At 47.9% G+C, this 19,941-nt stretch overlaps 1 protein-coding gene across 1 annotated transcript in view; it reads right to left on the minus strand.

The window, feature by feature from the left end:
• The window catches only part of ITSN1 (intersectin 1), a 179,014-nt gene that overhangs the window by 15,901 nt on the left and 143,172 nt on the right, over positions 1-19,941 (minus strand). The window contains 6 exon segments of the mRNA XM_038766277.1: positions 9,913-10,125; positions 10,564-10,731; positions 12,761-12,859; positions 14,099-14,282; positions 15,427-15,533; positions 16,538-16,659. Of these exon segments, the coding sequence (XP_038622205.1) occupies positions 9,913-10,125; positions 10,564-10,731; positions 12,761-12,859; positions 14,099-14,282; positions 15,427-15,533; positions 16,538-16,659 (893 nt within the window).

Here is a 19,941-nt window from a genome sequence, read left to right on the forward strand (position 1 = left end):
TATAGAGACAGTCCCTACTCAACAGTGGGCTCACAGTCTAAAATGTAGTCACAAGGTTTCTGCTGCACAGGGACGGGGCATGGGCCTGGGAGTCACAAGGTTTGCTGCCATTTGTCTGCTGCATAGGGTTGGGGCACGGACCTGGGAGTCATCATCATCAATCGTATTTATTGAGCGCTTACTGTGTGCAGAGCACTGTACTAAGCGCTTGGGAAGTACAAGTTGGCAACATATAGAGACAGTCCCTACCCAACAGTGGGCTCACAGTCTAAGAGGTAGTCACTAGGTTTCTGCTGCATAGGGACGGGGCATGGGCCTGGGAGTCACAAGGTTTGCTGCCATTTGTCTGCTGCATGGGGTTGGGGCACAGGCCTGGTAGTCATCATCATCAATCATATTTATTGAGTGCTTACTGTGTGCAGAGCACTGTACTAAGCGCTGGGGATGTACAAGTTGGCTACATATAGAGACAGTCGTTACCCAACAGTGGGCTCACCGTCTAAAAGGTAGTCACAAAGTTTCTGCTGCATAGGGATGGGGCATGGGCCTGGGAGTCACAAGGTTTGCTGCCATTTGTCTGTTGCGTGGGGTTAGGGCACGGGCCTGGGAGTCATCATCATCAATCGTATTTATTGAGCGCTTACTATGTGCAGAGCACTGTACTAAGCGCTTGGGAAGTGCAAGTTGGCAACACACAGCAACGCACAGAGACGGTCCCTACCCATCACTGGGCTCACAGTCTAGAAGGGGGAGACAGATGACAAAACATATTAACAAAATCAAATAAATAGAATAAATTTGTACAAGTAACATAGAGTAATAAATATTCATTCATTCATTCGTATTTTATTGAGTGCTTAGTGTGTGCAGAGCACTGTACCAAGAGTTTGGGAAGTACAAGTTGGCAACACACAGAGAAGGTCCCTACACAACAGCAGGCTCACAGTCTAGAAGCGGGAGACAGACGACCAAACAAAACATATTAACAAAATAAAATAAATAGAATAAATTTGTACAAGTAAAATAAATAGGGTAATAAATATTCATTCATTCATTCGTATTTATTGAGTGCTTACTGTGTGCAGAGCACTGTACTAAGCGCTTGGGGAGTACAAGTTGGCAACATATAGAGACAGTTCCTACCCAACAGTGGGCTCACAGTCTAAGAGGTAGTCACAAACTTTCTGCTGCATAGGGACGGGGCATGGACCTGGGAGTCACAAGGTTTGCTGCCATTTGTCTGCTACATAGGGTTGGGGTACAGGCCTGGGAGTCATCATCATCAATTGTATTTATTGAGCACTTACTGTGTGCAGAGCACTGTACTAAGCGCTGGGGAAGTACAATTTGGCAACATATAGAGACAGTCCCTACCCAACAGTGGGCTCACAGTCTAAAAGGTAGTCACAAGGTTTCTGCTGCATAGGGACGGGGCATGGGCCTGGTAGTCACCATCATCAGTTGTATTTCTTGAGAGCTTACTGTGTGCAGAGCACTGTACCAAGCGCTTGGGAAGTACAAGTTGGCAACACACAGCAACGCACAGAGACGGTCCCTACCCAACAGTGGGCTCACAGTCTATAAAGGGGGAGACAGACGACAAAACAAAACATATTAACAAAATAAAATAAATAGAATAATTGTGTACAAGTAAAATAGAGTAATAAATATTCATTCATTCATTTGTATTTATTGAGCGCTTACTGTGTGTAGAGCACTGTACCATCATCATCATCATTATCAATCGTATTTATTGAGCGCATACTGTGTGCAGAGCACTGTACTAAGCACTTGGGAAGTACAAGTTGGCAACATATCGAGACAGTCCCTACCCAACAGTGGGCTCACAGTCTAAAAGGTAGTCACAAGGTTTCTGCTGCATAGGGACGGGGCATGGGCCTGGGAGTCACAAGGTTTGCTGTCATTTGTCTGCTGCTTAGGGTTGGGGCACGGGCCTGGGAGTCATCATCATCAATCGTATTTATTGAGCGCTTACTGTGTGCAGAGCACTGTACTAAGCGCTGGGGAAGTACAAGTTGGCAACATATAGAGACAGTCCCTACCCAACAGTGGGCCCACCGTCTAAAAGGTAGTCACAAGGTTACTGCTGCATAGGGACGGGGCATGGGCCTGGGAGTCACAAGGTTTGCTGCCATTTGTCTGCTGCATAGGGTTGGGGCACGGGCCTGGTGGTCATCATCATCAATCATATTTATTGAGCGCTTACTGTGTGCAGAGCACTGTACTAAGCGCTTGGGAAGTACAAGTTGGCAACATATACAGACAGTCCCTACCCAACAGTGGGCTCACAGTCTAAGAGGTAGTCACTAGGTTTCTGCTGCATAGGGACGGGGCATGGGCCTGGGAGTCACAAGGTTTGCTGCCATTTGTCTGCTGCATAGGGTTAGGGCACGGGCCTGGTAGTCATCATCATCAATCGTATTTATTGAGCACTTACTGTGTGCAGAGCACTGTACTAAGTGCTTGGGAAGTGCAAGTCGGAAACATATAGAGATGGTCCCTACCCAACAACGGCTTCAAAGTCTAGAAGGGGGAGACAGATGGCAAAACAAAACATATAAAGAAAATAAAATAAATAGAATAAATTTGTACAAGTAAAATAGAGTAATAAATATTCAGTCATTCATTCGTATTTATTGAGTGCTTACTGTGTGCAGAGCACTGTACCAAGCGCTTGGGAAGTTGGCAACATCTAAAGACGGTCCCTACCCAACAGTGGGCTCACAGTTTAGAAGTGGGAGACAGACGACAAAACAAAACATATTAACAAAATAAAATAAATAGAATAAATGTGCACAAGTAAAATAGAGTAATAAATATTCATTCATTCATTTGTATTTATTGAGCGCTTACTGTGTGTAGAGCACTGTACCATCATCATCATCATCATCATCAATCGTATTTACTGAGCGCTTACTGTGTGCAGAGCACTGTACTAAGAGCTTGGGAAGTACAAGTTGGCAACATATCGAGACAGTCCCTACCCAACAGTGGGCTCACAGTCTAAGAGGTAGTCACAAGGTGTTTGCTGTATAGGGATGGGGCATGGGCCTGGTAGTCACAAGGTTTTCTGCCATTTGTCTGCTGCATGGGGTTAGGGCACGGGCCTGGTAGTCATCATCATCAATCGTATCTACTGAGCGCTTACTGTGTGCAGAGAACTGTACTAAGCGCTGGGGAAGTACAAGTTGGCAACATATAGAGACAGTCCCTACCGAATAGTGGGCTCACAGTCTAAAAGGTAGTCACAAGGTTGCCGCTGAATAGGGACGGGGCATGGGCCTGGGAGTCACAAGGTTTGCTGCCATTTGTCTGCTGCATAGGGTTAGGGCACGGGCCTGGGAGTCATCATCATCAATCGTATTTATTGAGCGCTTACTGTATGCACAGCACTGTACTATGCGCTGGGGAAGTACAAGTTGGCAACATATAGAGACAGTCCCTACCCAACAGTGGGCTCACAGTCTAAAAGGTAGTCACAAGGTTTCTGCTGCATAGGGACGGGGCATGGGCCTGGGAGTCACAAGGTTTGCTGCCATTTGTCTGTTGCGTGGGGTTAGGGCAGGGGCCTGGGAGTCATCATCATCAATCGCATTTATTGAGCGCTTACTGTGTGCAGAGCACTGTACTAAGCGCTTGGGAAGTACAAGTTGGCAACATATAGAGACAGTCCCTACCCAACAGTGGACTAACAGTCTAAAAGGTAGTCACAAGGTTTCTGCTGCAAAGGGACGGGGCATCGGCCTGGTAGTCACCATCGTCAGTTGCATTTATTGAGCGCTTACTGTGTGCAAAGCACTGTACTAAGCGCTTGGGAAGTACAAGTTGGCAACATATCGAGACAGTCCCTACCCAACAGTGGGCTCACAGTCTAAGAGGTAGTCACAAGGTTTCTGCTGCATAGGGACGGGGCATGGGCCTGGGAGTCACAAGGTTTGCTGCCATTTGTCTGCTGCATAGCGTTGGGGCACGGGCCTGGGAATCATCATCATCAATCATATTTATTGAGTGCTTACTGTGTGCAGAGCACTGTACCAAGCTCTTGGGAAGCACAAGTTGGCAACCCACAGAGATGGTCCCTACCCAACAGCAGTCTCACAGTCTAGAAGGGGGAGACATGACAAAACGTATTAACAAAATAAAATAAATAGAATAAATTTGTACAAGTAAAATAGAGTAATAAATATTAATTCATTCATTTTTATTGAGCGCTTACTGTGTGCAGAGCACTGTACCAAGCGCTTGGGAAATCCAAGTTGGCAACCTATAGAGACAGTCCCTACCCAACAGTGGGCTCACAGTCTAAAAGGTAGTCACAAGGTTTCTGCTGCATAGGAATGGGGCATGGGCCTGGGAGTCACAAGCTTTGCTGCCATTTGTCTGCTGCATGGGGTTAGGGCACGGGCCTGGTAGTCATCATCATCAATCGTATTTATTGAGCGCTTACTGTGTGCAGAGCACTGTACTAAGCGTTTGGGAAGTACAAGTTGACAGCATATAGAGACAGTCCCTACCCAACAGTGGGCTCACAGTCTAAAATGTAGTCACAAGGTTTCTGCTGCATAGGGAAGGGCATGGGCCTGGGAGTCACAAGGTTTGCTGCCATTTGTCTGCTGCATAGGGTTGGGGCACGGGCCTGGGAGTCATCATCATCAATCATATTTATTGAGCGCTTACTGTGTGCAGAGCACTGTACTAAGCGCTTGAGAAGTACAAGTTGGCAACATATAGAGACAGTCCCTACCCAACCGTGGGCTCACAGTCTAAAATGCAGTCACAAGGTTTCTGCTGCATAGGGCCGGGGCATGGGCCTGGGAGTCACAAGGTTTGCTGCCATTTGTCTGCTGCATGGGGTTGGGGCACGGGCCTGGTAGTCATCATCATCAATCCTATTTATTGAGCGCTTACTGTGTGCAGAGCACTGTACCAAGCGCTTGGGAAGTACAAGTTGGCAACACACAGCAATGCACAGAGACAGGCCCTACCCAACAGTGGGCTCACAGTCTAGAAGGGGGAGACATATGACAAAACATATTAACAAAATCAAATAAATAGAATAAATTTGTACAAGTAAAATAGACTAGTAAATATTCATTCATTCATTCATATTTAATTGAGTGCTTAGTGTGTGCAGAGCACTGTACCAAGAGCTTGGGAAGTCCAAATTGGCAACATATAGAGACAGTCCCTACCCAACAGTGGGCTCACAGTCTAAAAGGTAGTCACAAGGTTTCTGCTGCATAGGGACGGGGCATGTGCCTGGGAGTCACAAGGTTTGCAGCCATTTGTCTGCTGCATGGGGTTGGGGCACGGTCCTGGTAGTCATCATCATCAATCCTATTTATTGAGCGCTTACTGTGTGCAGAGCACTGTACCAAGCGCTTGGGAAGTCCAAGTTGGCAACACACAGCAACGCACAGAGACGGTCCCTACCCAACAGTGGACTCACAGTCTAGAAGGGGGAGACAGATGACAAAACATATTAACAAAATAAAATAAATAGAATAAATTTGTACAAGGAAAATAGAGTAATAAATATTCATTCATTCATTAGTATTTAATTGAGTGCTTAGTGTGTGCAGAGCACTGTACCAAGCGCTTGGGAAGTACAAGTTGGCAACACACAGAGATGGTCCCTACCCAACAGCAGGCTCACAGTCTAGAAGGGGGAGACAGACGACCAAACAAAACATATTAACAAAATAAAATAAATAGAATAAATCTGTACAAGTATAATAAATAGGGTAATAAATATTCATTCATTCATTCGTATTTATTGAGCGCTTACTGTGTGCAGAGCACTGTACCAAGCGCTTGGGAAGTCCAAGTTGGCAACATATAGAGACAGTCCCTACCCAACAGTGGGCTCACAGTCTAAAAGGTAGTCACAAAGTTTCTGCTGCATAGGGACGGGGCATGGGCCTGGGAGTCACAAGGTTTGCTGCCATTTGTCTGCTGCATAGGGTTGGGGTACGGGCCTGGGAGTCATCATCATCAATTGTATTTATTGAGCGCTTACTGTGTGCAGAGCACTGTACTAAGCGCTTGGGAAGTACAAGTTGGCAACATATAGAGACAGTCCCTACCCAACAGTGGGCTCACCGTCTAAAAGGTAGTCACAAGGTTTCTGCTGCATAGGGACGGGGCATTGGACTGGGAGTCACAAGGTTTGCTGCCATTTGTCTGCTGCATAGGGTTGGGGCATGGGCCTGGTAGTCATCGTCATCAATCGTATTTATTGAGCTCTTACTGTGTGCAGAGCACTGTACTAAGCGCTGGGGATGTACAAGTTGGCAACATATAGAGATGGTCCCTACCCAACAACGGGCTCAAAGTTTTGAAGCGGGAGACAGACGACAAAACAAAACATATTAAGAAAATAAAGTAAATAGAATAAATTTGTACAAGTAAAATAGAGTAATAAATATTCATTCATTCATTCGTATTTATTGAGTGCTTACTGTGTGCAGAGCACTGTACCAAGCGCTTGGGAAGTACAAGTTGGCAACACACAGCAACGCACAGAGACGGTCCCTACCAAACAGTGGGCTCACAGTCTAGAAGGGGGAGACAGACGACAAAACCAAACGTATTAACAAAATAAAATATATAGAATAAAAGTGTACAAGTAAAATAAATAGAGTAATAAATATTCATTCATTCATTTGTACTTATTGACCGCTTACTGTGTTAGAGCACTGTACCATCATCATCATCATCATCATCATCAATCGCATTTATTGAGCGCTTACTGTGTGCAGAGCACTGTACTAAGAGCTTGGGAAGTACAAGTTGGCAACATATAGAGACAGTCGTTACCCAACAGTGGGCTCACAGTCTAAAAGGTAGTCACAAGGTTTCTGCTGCACAGGGACGGGGCATGGGCCTGGGAGTCACAAGGTTTGCTGCCATTTGTCTGCTGCATAGGGTTAGGGCACGGGCCTGGGAGTCATCATCATCAGTTGTATTTATTGAGCGCTTACTGTGTGCAGATCACTGTACCAAGAGCTTGGGAAGTACACGTTGGCAACACACAGCAATGCACAGAGACGGTCCCTACCCAACAGTGGGCTCACAGTCTAGAAGGGGGAGACAGATGACAAAACATATTAACAAAATCAAATAAATAGAATAAGTTTGTACAAGGAAAATAGAGTAATAAATATTCATTCATTCATTCATATTTAATTGAGTGCTTACTATGTGCAGAGCACTGTACCAAGCGCTTGGGAAGTCCAAGTTGGCAACACACAGAGATGGTCCCTACCCAACAGCGGGCTCACAGTCTAGAAGGGGGAGACAGACGACCAAACAAAACATGTTAACAAAATAAAATAAATAGAATAAATTTGTACAAGTAAAATAGAGTAATAAATATTCATTCATTCATTCATATTTATTGAGCGCTTACTGTGTGCAGAGCACTGTACCAAGATCTTGGGAAGTACAAGTTGGCAACATATAGAGACAGTCCCTACCCAACAGTGGGCTCACAGTCTAAAAGGTAGTCACAAGGTTTCTGCTGCACAGGGACGGGGCACGGGCCTGGGAGTCACAAGCTTTGCTGCCATTTGTCTGCTGCATAGGGTTGGGGCACGGGCCTGGGAGTCATCATCTTCAATCGTATTTATTGAGCGCTTACTGTGTGCAGAGCACTGTACTAAGCGCTTGGGAAGTAAAAGTTGGCAACATATAGAGACAGTCCCTACCCAACAGCGGCTCACAGTCTAAGAGGTAGTCACAAGGCTTCTGCTGCATAGGGACGGGGCATGGGCCTGGGAGTCACAAGGTTTGCTGCCATTTATCTGCTGCATAGGGTTGGGGCACGGGCCTGGTAGTCATCATCATCAATCGTATTTATTGAGCGCTTACTGTGCGCAGAGCACTGTACCAAGCGCTTGGGAAGTACAAGTTGGCAACACACAGCAACGCACAGAGACGGTCCCTACCCAACAGTGGGCTCACAGTCTAGAAGGGGGAGACAGATGACAAAACATATTAACAAAATAAAATAAATAGAATAAATGTGTACAAGTAAAATAGAGTAATAAATATTCATTCATTCATTTGTATTTATTGAGCGCTTACTGTGTGTAGAGCACTGTACCATCATCATCATCATCAATCGTATTTATTGAGCGCTTACTGTGTGCAGAGCACTGTACTAAGCGCTTGGGAAGTACAAGTTGGCAACATATAGAGACAGTCCCTACCCAACAGTGGGCTCACAGTCTAAAAGGTAGTCACAAGGTTTCTGCTGCATAGGGACGGGGCATGGGCCTGGGAGTCACAAGGTTTGCTGCCATTTGTCTGCTGCATGGGGTTGGGGCACGGGCCTGGGAGTCATCATCATCAATCGTATTTATTGAGCACTTACTGTGTGCAGAGCACAGTACCAAGAGCTTGGGAAGTACAAGTTGGCAACACACAGCAACGCACAGAGATGGTCCCTACTCAACAGTGGGCTCACAGTCTAGAAGGGGGAGACATGACAAAACATATTAACAAAATCAAATAAATAGAATAAATTTGTACAAGGAAAATAGAGTAATAAATATTCATTCATTCATTCGTATTTAATTGAGTGCTTACTGTGTGCAGAGCACTGTAGCAAGCGCTTGGGAAGTCCAAGTTGGCAACACACAGAGATGGTCCCTACCCAACAGCGGGCTCACAGTCTAGAAGGGGGAGACAGACGACCAAACAAAACGTATTAACAAAATAAAATAAATAGAATAAATTTGTACAAGTATAAGAGAGTAATAATTTTTCATTCATTCATTCGTATTTATTGAGCGCTTACTGTGTGCAGAGCACTGTACCAAGCTCTTGGGAAGTACAAGCTGGCAACATCTAGAGACGGTCCCTACCCAACAGTGGGCTCACAGTCTAGAAGGGGGAGACAGACGACCAAACAAAACATATTAACAAAATAAAATAAATAGAATAAATTTGTACAAGTAAAATAAATAGAGTAATAAATATTCATTCATTCATTCGTATTTATTGAGCGCTTACTGTGTGCAGAGCACTGTACCAAGCACTTGGGAAGTACAAGTTGGCAACATCTAGAGGTGGTCCCTACCCAACAGTGGGCTCACAGCCTAGAAGGGGGAGATGGACGACAAAACAAAACATATTAACAAAATAAAATAAAGAGAATAATAAATACGTACAAGCAAAATAAATAGAGTAATAAATATTCATTCATTCATTCATTCAATCATAATGAAAAGCATTTACTGTTGGAGAGTACGACAGAGTTGGTGATCGGGATCCCTGCCTTCGAGGAGCTTATAATCTGGACTGTAAACTTGCTGTGGGCAGGGACTGTCTAGAGACAATCCCAAATCCGAGCATGGGATCGTTCTCTCCACTGGTGGGAAGGAGGAAATGGATTCTGAGCAATAAATAACCCCTCCGAAGCCAGGCGTGGTTGGCCCAGCCCTCAGTGCTAAGCCCGCCTGACTCCCTCACGGTCAACCACCCGGCTCCCCCGCTGAAACCCAAACCCACACGCAGATTTCAGGAGCTGCCCAACCCACCCGCAAGACTCCCACCCCCTCAGGCACGTGAGTGGCACAGAGCTGGCTCGACCTGACTGTCCAGCCTACTTTTCCCTGAATACATTTAATCTATCTATCAGTGGTATTGATTGAGCCCTTATAATAATAATAATGATGATAATGATGGCATTTGTTAAGCGCCAAGGAGGTTACAAGGTGATCAGGTTGTCCCACGGGGGGTTCACAGTCTTCATCCCCATTTTCCAGATCAGGGAACTGAGCAGATCGGTGGGGGAGCCAGGTCTCCTGACGTCCAGCCTCCTCCGGAGGACCCCACCTGCCCGCCCGCTCCCTCCCCGGCCCCGGCATTGGGGCTCTGCCTCACCGTTTTGTACATCTTGTACTGCAGGTTGGACTTGGGGCTGAAGACCTTGTCGGTGCCCGAGGAGCCGAGCGGCTTGATGATCTGGGTCAGCAGGAGGAAGTCGTTGAAGAGGAAGCCATACAGCTCCTTGTTGCTCTTGGCCTTGTACAACTTCCCACTGTGCAGGAACTTCCGGGGCCCCAGGCAGTTGGTCACCGAGTTGAAGACCAGTTGCTGGGAAGGAAACAAATCCCCCGCCCCGGAACGGGAAGGGAAGGGCCGGGGTTTGGAGAGGCCGGCAGGTGGGAATTCAGTGCTAAAGCTGAGGCAACTGCTCCCCGCCCTTTCGTGGGTACCTGCTAAGCGCTTACTACGTGCTCGGCACTGTACGAATAGCTGGGGTGGGTACTTTGGACCTACGATTTGACCCCATTTTACAGATGAGGTAATTGAGGCACGGTGAAGCGACTTGCCCAAGGTCACCCAGCAGACAAGTGGCTGAGCTGGGATTAGAACCCAGGTCATTCTGCTTCTCAGGCCCGTGTTTTATCGACTAGGCCACGCTGCTTCCTTAAGGTCCCAAGCCCCGTCTCTGAGAGCGGGCAAGGGGAAGGGCGGTGTTTCCATCTCCCCAGTGCCACACCCACAGCCTGGAGCCCCCGGGGCACCTACCTCCGAGAGGCCTTCACACTGTACGTGAGCCTGGACCCACTCCAGCCGGTCCGAGTTCTCCTTCTCCCGCACGCCCTCGTTGACTTGGGAGCACAGTTCCTCCGCCTTCTCCAGGGCCAGCTTCAGGTGGCAGTGGTCGGGGTGGTTTTCGGGGGTGTTTTCCAGGATCTGCAGGTGACAGCAAGATGGCTGGGCCTCACTCGCTCTCTCCCTGGGGCGGACAATGTTCACTCACACACTGGCCAGCCCCACGGGCCCGGCCTGGGCTTTTCCCCGCCCGGCAGCGCGGAGGCCGCACGATGCCAGGAGTCACTGTGAAGGAGTTTGTCCGAGCCCCGGCTGCCTTCCTCTAAAAGTCGGGGAAGCTAAAGGTCCCCGAATGGGTGGACACAGTCAAGCTAGCCAAACACAAAGAACTGGCGCCTTATGATGAGAACTGGTTCGACACTCGAGCTGAAAGCGCCTAACAGGCACCAGGACTATTAGTTTCCTGTCTATGCTTGGCACCCTTGGAGATGGAACAGCTGGGCCCACTGCAGAGTGGGAATGGTTTTGCTTCCTCCCTTCAAAGCCCTACTGAGAGCTCACCTCCTCCAGGAGGCCTTCCCACACTGAGCCCCCTCCTTCCTCTCCCCCCTTCCCCATCCCCATCCCCTCGCCTTACCTCCTTCCCCTTCCCACAGCACCTGTATATATGTTTTTATTAGTTATTTATTTTACTTGTACATATTTATTCTATTTATTTTATTAACATGTTTGGTTTTGTCGTCTGTCTCCCCCGTCTAGACTGTGAGCCCGCTGTTGGGTAGGGACTGTCTCTAGATGTTGCCAACTTGGACTTCCCAAGCGCTTAGTCCAGTGCTCTGCACACAGTAAGCGCTCAATAAATACGATTGAATGAATGAATGGGCCGCCCTCCACGGAAAAAGGGAGGGATACATGGTCCCTGCCCAAGGAGAGCTGACAGTCCAATGTGGGAAGACAGGAGGCATGCACGCTCTCTCTGTCTCTCTCTCTCCGTCTCTTTCTCTCTGTGACTGGGCACCGCAGGGATGGGCAGAGAGAGGAGGCACAGCCCCTGCCCTGGAGGCGCTGACAGTCTAAAGGAAATGACGCACAGACACAGCGAGGTCAAAATTCCCAAGAGTAACAAAGGACAAGCAACAGAAGCATTGTCACGGTAACCGAAGTGCACAGTGAGCAGGGGGCAGCGGGAAAGAGGCAGCAATTGGCCAAAATAACTCTCTCAGCATCGTTCATTCATTTCTTCATTCAATCGTATTTATTGAGCGCTTACTGTGTGCAGAGCACTGTACTAAGCGTTTGGGAAGTCCAAGTCGGCGACATGTTTGGTTTTGTTCTCTGTCTCCCCCTTCTAGACTGTGAGCCCACTGTTGGGTAGGGACTGTCTCTATATGTTGCCAACTTGTACTTCCCAAGCGCTTAGTACAGTGCTCTTCACACAGTAAGCGCTCAATAAATACGACTGATTGACTGATTGATTGATATAGAGACGGTCCCTACCCAACAATGGGCTCACAGTCTAGAAGGGGGAGACAGACAACAAAACAAAAGATATGGACAGGTGTCAAGTCGTCGGAACAAACGGAATTAAAGCTAAATGTACATCATTAACAAAATAAATAGAATAGTAAATATGTACAAGTAAAATGAATAGAGTAACAAATCTGTATAAACATACACATCACCCCGCCACTCGGTTCCAAAGCCCTAAGCTGAACCCAGCCAAGGGCAGTGACCGTCACGCTGACCTGAGGCAGACTGGCTGACCGTCCCTAAGGAGACTCCCGGATTTCCCATCGGCTGGAGCGGTGGACACTCGACCCTTTCGTTCGATGTGATCAGAACAAGGGGCGGGGGGCGGTCTCACCTCTTCAATCCATCGATTTTTAGACTGTGAGCCCACTGTTGGGTAGGGACTGTCTCTATATGTTGCCAACTTGTATTTCCCAAGCGCTTAGTACAGTGCTCTGCACACAGTAAGCGCTCAATAAATAAGATTGATGATGATGATCAGTGGCAATTGTTGAGTATTTACCGGCACCATACTAAGAGCTTGGGAGAAAACAACAGAGCTGGTAGCCACGTTCCCCGCCCGCAAGGGGCTTACAGCTTCTTAAGACCCAGAAGCTCCCGGACACCTCCGACCCCATGACCCCGGTCAACAGGAACTTACGTTTTTAATGATGAGGGGGTATCGGGTCACCCGCTGCATGGGCTTCAGGATGAAGCTGGACAGGGGCATCCCTTTACAGCGTGGGTCCATGGCCAGTCTCTGTAACGGTAGAGAGGGCACCCGCTCAGGCTGCAGACTTCCAAAGGTCACATCCCTTGAAGTAGCAAGGAGGCCACCGAGGTCTGTCTGTCAGAGCGGTAGCCTCGACAATGCAAGAGGATTCTGATAGTATTTGTTATGCACTTATTCATTCATTCATTCAATCGTATTTATTGAGTGCTTACTGTGTGCGCAGCACTGGACTGAGTACTTGGGAAGTCCAAGTTGGCAACATATAGAGAAGGCCCCTACCCAACAGCGGGCTCACAGTCTAGAAGGGCGGAGATAGACAACAAAACATATTAACAAAATAAAATAGAATAAATATGTACAAATAAAATACAGTAATAAATACGTGCAAACATATATACATATATACAGCCTACAATCCCAATCTTTGAGGATTGTGCAGTCTAATCGCATTCCCGGAGCACTGTATGTCGAGCAGCGTCTGAGCAGTTGGGAGAGTACAGTAGTATTAGTCCTATTCAAGAGAAGCAGCGTGGCTCAGGGGAAAGAGCCCGGGCTTTGGAATCAGAGGTCATGAGTTCGAATCCCGGCTCCACCACATGTCTGCTGTGTGACCTTGGGCAAGTCACTTAACTTCTCGGAGTCTCAGTGACTCAGCTTCTCTGAGCCTCAGTGACCTCATCTGTAAAATGGGGATTAAGACTGTGAACCCCTCGTGGGAAAACTTGATCACCTTGTATCCCCCCTCAGCGCTTAGAACAGTGCTCTGCACATAGTAAGCACTTAAAAAATGCCATTATTATTATTATTATCATGCCCTTGAGGAGTTTACAGTTTAGCAGGCTTTACCTCTTAAGCTAAGTGAGTCTCGATGATAACCAACAGAAATCCTACTTCCTGGCAGAGGAGTGCTAGGGAGACCCTGGCTAACACGACGGTTCAGCGCCTTACCTTGACTCACTTAAGTTCTCTGAGCCTCAGTGACCTCATCTGTAAAATGGGGATTAAGACTGTGAACCCCTTGTGGGAAAACTTGATCACCTTGTATCCCCCCCTCAGCGCTTGGAACAGTGCTCTGCACATAGTAAGCACTTAACAAATGCCATTATTATTATTATTATTATTATCATGCCCTTGAGGAGTTTACAGTTTAGCAGGCTTTACCCCTTAAGCTAAGTGAGTCTCGATGATAACCTACCAGAAATCCTACTTCCTGGCAGAGGAGTGCTAGGGAGACCCTGGCTAACACACGACGGTTCAGCGCCTTACCTTGACGAACTCCTTGAACTCGGGGACTTGGTCGGTTTTCTGCTGGATGAGGGCGGCCCCGTTGAGCTGGCAGCTGCAGAAGCGGATGTACGGCTGCATGTGCGGCAGCTGGGCCGTGAGGATGTCGCCGATCATTTTCACGGGCATCCTCTCTCCCGACATCTTCTTCCGCACCCTCAGGGCCCTGCACCGGGAATGGGAGCCGTCAGCCACCCCACCATGGGCCGAAACACCGGCAGGGGATCGTTTTCTGGAGGGGTCGGAAGGACCGGCAAGGGAGCCGGCTGGGAGGTGCCGGGACTCAGCTTCCCTTTAATGTTTATTCTCGGGCTAAGGACACCTACTCCAGGACGCCTGCCCCAATTCCCCCCATCCCCTGTTCAGTGAATCAATCTAGAGAACAGGACACGAATCCCCGTTTTACAGATGAGAAAACCGAGGCATAGGGAAGTGAACTTGCCCAAGGGCATCCTGCAGACAAGTGTACTTCCCAAGCGCTTAGTACAGTGCTCTGCACATAGTAAGCGCTCAATAAATACGATTGATGATGATGATGAAGTGGGGAAGCAGCGTGGCTCAGTGGAAAGAGCCCGGGCTTTGGAGTCAGAGGTCGGTGTTCAAATCCTGGCTCCGCCAATTGTCAGCTTTGTGACTTTGGGCAAGTCGCTTCATCATCATCATCATCAATCGTATTTATTGAGCGCTTACTGTGTGCACAGCACTGTACTAAGCGCTTGGGAAGTCCAAGTTGGCAACATATAGAGACAGTCCCTACCCAAGAGTGGGCTCACAGTCTAAAAGGGGGAGACAGAGAACAAAACCAAACATACTACCAAAATAAAATAAATAGAATAGATATGTACAAGTAAAATAAATAAATAAATAGAGTAACAAATATGTACAAACATATATACATATATGCAGGTGCTGTGGGGAAGGGAAGGAGGTAAGATGGGGGGATGGAGAGGGGCACGAGGGGGAGTGAGGCTTCACTTCTCTGCGCCTCAGTTCCTTCATCTGTAAAATGGGGATGAAGACTGTGAGCCCCCTATGGGACAACCTGATCGCCTTGTAACCTCCCTAGGGCTTAGAACAGTGCTTTGAACATAGTAAGCACTTAATAAATGCCATTATTATTATTATTGTTATAAGTGACAACCAAGATTAAAACCTGGGTCTACCAACTCCAAGCCCTGTGCTCTTTTCACTGGACCACAGTGCTTTGGAGGGGAGCGATGGAAGCAGTGTGCGTGAGCATGAGAGTTACTCAGTGAAGAGAGAGACCCAGCGAGAGAAGCCAGACAAGCAACTACAGAGAAGCAGCTTACTTCAGTAGTTTGATGTTACACATTATCAGCTCCTTCCAGTTGACAAAAATCATGGCCACCTCCTTTTCCGTCAGCAGCTCGGATTCCATTAGGGGTTTCTGAAAGACCTCCAGATGGAGAAAACAAGGGTTAGCACCACACCATGAAAGCTTCCGTCGGGCCTTCCCAGCCGTCAACTCATCCGCCCAGATGTCTAACGTCACCAAGGCCCCGCTGAGTCTCAACAGCGGGTCGTCCACCGGAAACCTTCGGTGGTGGAGGGAGTCCTGTGGTGTCTCAAAGGAACCACCTGATTCCCGCTCCAGAACTCGCATTTGGCACGCTCCCACGCAAATTGGTTGCGGGACCAAGTTAAGGTGGGGTCCTGAGACAAAAATGAGGGGTCCTGCGGCTGACAGAGAGAAAAACTGAGGTAAAAAGTCTCAGAGAGAGTCGGGGGGCCCGCAGCAAGCTGGGACCCCTACGTGGCTCTGCCCCAGAAGCCACCAAGGACTCCTGAGCCAGGTCAGGGAAGCCTTTGAATAGGACCCAGCCTTTCCCAGCCATCATCCTGTCCTTTTTCACGTCCCTCTGGGGCACCTGCAGTTCACATCTCTTTCTCCTGCCTCAGGGCTGCCTCCTCGGCTCTTCAAGAAGCTTCCCCTTTTTGGCTCAAGCACTGCCTCCGTTTTGTGTCATCTGTTATCCTGCATCATCAGCATCGCCATTCCCCTCAACAGAACAGATAATAGTGAGCCGGCTGGGTTATTCATTCAATCGTATTTACTGAGCGCTTACTGTGTGCAGAGCACTGTACTAAGCGCTTGGGAAGCACAATTTGGCAACACATAGAGATGGTCGCTACCCAACAGTGGGCTCACAGTCTAGAAGGGGTTATCCCCCTACAAAGCCAAGAGTCACGAATGACGTCTCCCCTAACTCCACAGAGTTGCCGGATATGAGCATTGGAGCTCCTCTTCGTATGGGATAAGGCTCTCTTCCTAAAGGATTCTCTCCATCCCTGAATCAACGGTATCACGCTCCAGTCCCACATAAGGACGACAGAATCGCTGTCAGAGAGAGGATTTTCTCCCCCTCAGATGTCCCACTCCCCCAACCCTCTTCGCTTTACCTCTGTGACTAGCTGCAGGTCATTGACGTAATTCTCTTCAGTCAGGATCAGCTCGTGGATGTACCCCTGCCGTTTCCTTTCCATAGGGGTCAACATGTCCAGTAGATGCAAGTCCGCGCACCCTGGAAGACACAAGGGCAGTGGGGTATTGGTTCCGGGTCACTGCTCTGCCAATGACCTTTTTGGCTTGGGGGCCCGTCCCAGCCTGGCTCCCGGCTCCCGTTACCTCGCGCAGCTGAAAAGAAATCGACGCTCCCGATCTGGGTTAGTGTGCACGTCCACGGGGAACCTACGGCCTTTTCAAAGGGCCTCACGCAAAGCGAAAACCGAAGGCTCTCTCGCGGCCGGAGGTGAAAGCAGTCACGCAATCCCGAACTCGAATTTTCCAGCTTTTGTGCCGGTTTCACCCCGAATCCTAGAATCCCAGAGCTGGTGGGGCCTCTGATCCAGGTCCCCAGGTTCCTCCAGGCTGGGGAATTTTCTTCTCATCGAGACACCCCAAGGTTGAAAAATCAACTCCGTGGCTTCTTTTTTCTGTGTTTTAATCCCTTGATGGTCGGAGATTGTTCCAACCATCTGGTCGAAGTCTCTCCAGCCTCCACCCAAGCCCCTTTCCTCTTGTTTGGTCTTCTGTGGGCATGGAAAATTCTCCTCGTACAGCCGCTCAAAGTCTTGAAGACAGCTATGAAGTTGCCCCCCGACCTTCTCCCAACCGGAACAGTGCAAATTTCTTTCATCTCTGATGGGTTTTGATCTTTGGGTGGGTTGGGTTGGTGGGAGGCACATTTCTAGGGCCTAGTGCCAGGGGCAGCATTAAGAGAGGTGAATTTGGCTCAGCTGGGACGGGGGCGGCATCTGCTAGGCTATACTACATATAATTTTGGGGACGCTCTTCAGCCACAAAACAAGTGACCCCAACAGATCAGCCTTGCCACCCGGCAACCACGCCTACCCCTGGAGTCAGTTAGTCAATCGTATTTATTGAGTGCTTACTGTTTGCAGAGTGCTGTACCAAGCGCGTGGGAGAATATAATACAATAAACAGACATATTCCCTGCCCTCAACGAGCTTACAGTCTAGAGGACAGTCCAAGAGATGCTAAGGGAGTTGAATGCGTTTCTCCAGCCCATTGCATGAAGTGGATTTCCTCACCTTGGTGTGCCCTTCCCTGGCCTTTTTGCCAAACCATGGTCCTCTTCATCAAAGCTTGACTATAAATCCACTTCCTCCAGGAAGTCTTCCCAGAAAAACCTCCCCTATCTGCAGTCACTATCATTACCAATAGTATGTAAGAAGTAGCCCTTTTAGCTCTCTGAAGTATTTACATTGGTGTTGGTCTTTGCTGTCTGGGCCCTCAGGAACAAATGACCTCGATTTGTATTTTAAGCCAACTATGGCTTCTAATAATGGTGTTGCTCCAAAACTAGGATAAAATGAGATTAAAAAAACAAACAAACGAAAGAGCACTTTCATTTTAACAGAAAAGCATGTCTGATAAACCTTACATTAATGTCTGTCTCCCCCTCTAGACTGTCAGCTCCTTGTGGGCAGGGAGGGGGGTCTATCACCTCTGTTGGACTATACTCTTCCAAGCACTTAGTATAGTCCTCTGGATACAGCAAGCACTCAGTGAGTACCATTGATTGACAGTGATTGACTATCTACAAACCACGTTTATCAGATTTAAACATGTTCATTGAGCGTAACCACCAGGACCCCAGTCTGTTAAAACATGCTCCATTTTCTCCCACTTTACACCATGTCCACTTCCAATTCTTCACTAAGCTATTTCCCTAGGATCTTTCCTTACTCTTCCTATCCCAATTCTATCATGATCCTCCCCCCGTCCACTAATCGAAGATCATTTCTCTCTGGGTCTTCCCTGTTAGATGGTAAATTCCTTGGGCTTTAATCCCTATTGCACTCACCCAAGTGAGTACAGTACTTAGGACATAGCCGGTGCTCAATAAAAAAACTACTGATTGATTTCCAACAGCTTGAAATGGCTGCAAATCCCTGTTAGAGTACGTGCCACTTAGTATTCCAAGCAGTGGAAATCAAGAGGCTGGCAATCGCTCGAAGGTGCCAAAAGGAATGTGCGTCTGGGGAACGTGATCTGTGGCACGTTTCGGGCATAGCTGGGCCAAGGGAAGAAGCAAGAGAGTGTGGATATTTGCTTGCGATCCAGCATGGCTGCCCAATAATTCTTGCTGACGGGAGGAAGGCTGGCCTAGGAAATATTCTATCAGAACCACTGAGTTCCAGCCTATGGAATCAGGATCCTCAAGGAAGATAATCTCAGATATCGAGTCTTTGTCCCTAAGGATGAGTCCACTGTCCAGGCACGGCTCTTTCCTTGGGTGTTGATACAGAACCCTCAGAGCAGAAAAAAATCACGGAAGGAGAGGCGAGGCGGCGGCTACTTTACCTCGGGGAATGACACCCTCCCACCTCAATCCCACGCCTTACCCCACCTCCCAAAATGGACAAACTCTAGGAAGCTGGGATTCCGCCTCCAGGTTCCCCCCACTGCCTAGCAATCAATCAATTTATTGAGCATTAGAACGAAGCACTTTGCCGACATGATCCCTGCCCTCCAAGAGCTTACATTCTAGCAGGGGTTGCAGATCCAAAATCATTGCAGGAAAGAGGAAAAAGAGAATAGGAAGATGGTTGGATGGATGAATAAATGCACTTAAAAACTTATTCACACCTTCCTTAGCACTGTTATATATAGCCATATTCAATTACTGACCACTCTAGTTACACTTTTGTGCCTCCTCCTATAGAGTGAAGGTCCTGGGAGCAGGGAACCCGTCACTTCTCAATACTGCATTTCTCAAGCATCTAGTAATAATAGATAATAATAATAATATAATAATAATAATAATAATAATGGCTTTTGTTAAGTGCTTACTATGTGCCAAGCACTGTTCTAAGCGCTGGGGGGGATACAAGGTAATCAGGTCGTCCCACATGGGCTCACAGTCTTAATCCCCATTTTACAGATGAGGTAACTTTGAGGCCCAGAGAAGTGAAGTGACTTGCCCAAAGTCACACAGCTGACAAGTGGCGGAGCTGGGATTAGAACCCACGACCTCTGAATCCCAAACCCGGGCTCTTTCCACTGAGCCACGCTGCTTCTCAATAGTACGATATAGTACACTATAAACATCAAGTGGGCACTCAATTAATGCTACTAATACAACTAATAACGGTATTTGTTAAGCATTCTGTGCCAAACAGTGGAGTAGATACAAGACCATTTGAGTGGACGCAGTCCTGTCCCACAGAGGGCTCACATCCTAACACAGAAGAACAGGTACCTAATTCCCTTTTGACAGATGAGGAAACTGAGACACCGAGAAGTTAAGTGACTTCCCCAAGGTCACACGGCAGGCAAG

The sequence above is a fragment of the Tachyglossus aculeatus genome, chromosome 24, assembly GCF_015852505.1.
Source record: "Tachyglossus aculeatus isolate mTacAcu1 chromosome 24, mTacAcu1.pri, whole genome shotgun sequence".
Classification (NCBI taxonomy): Eukaryota; Metazoa; Chordata; class Mammalia; order Monotremata; family Tachyglossidae; genus Tachyglossus; species Tachyglossus aculeatus.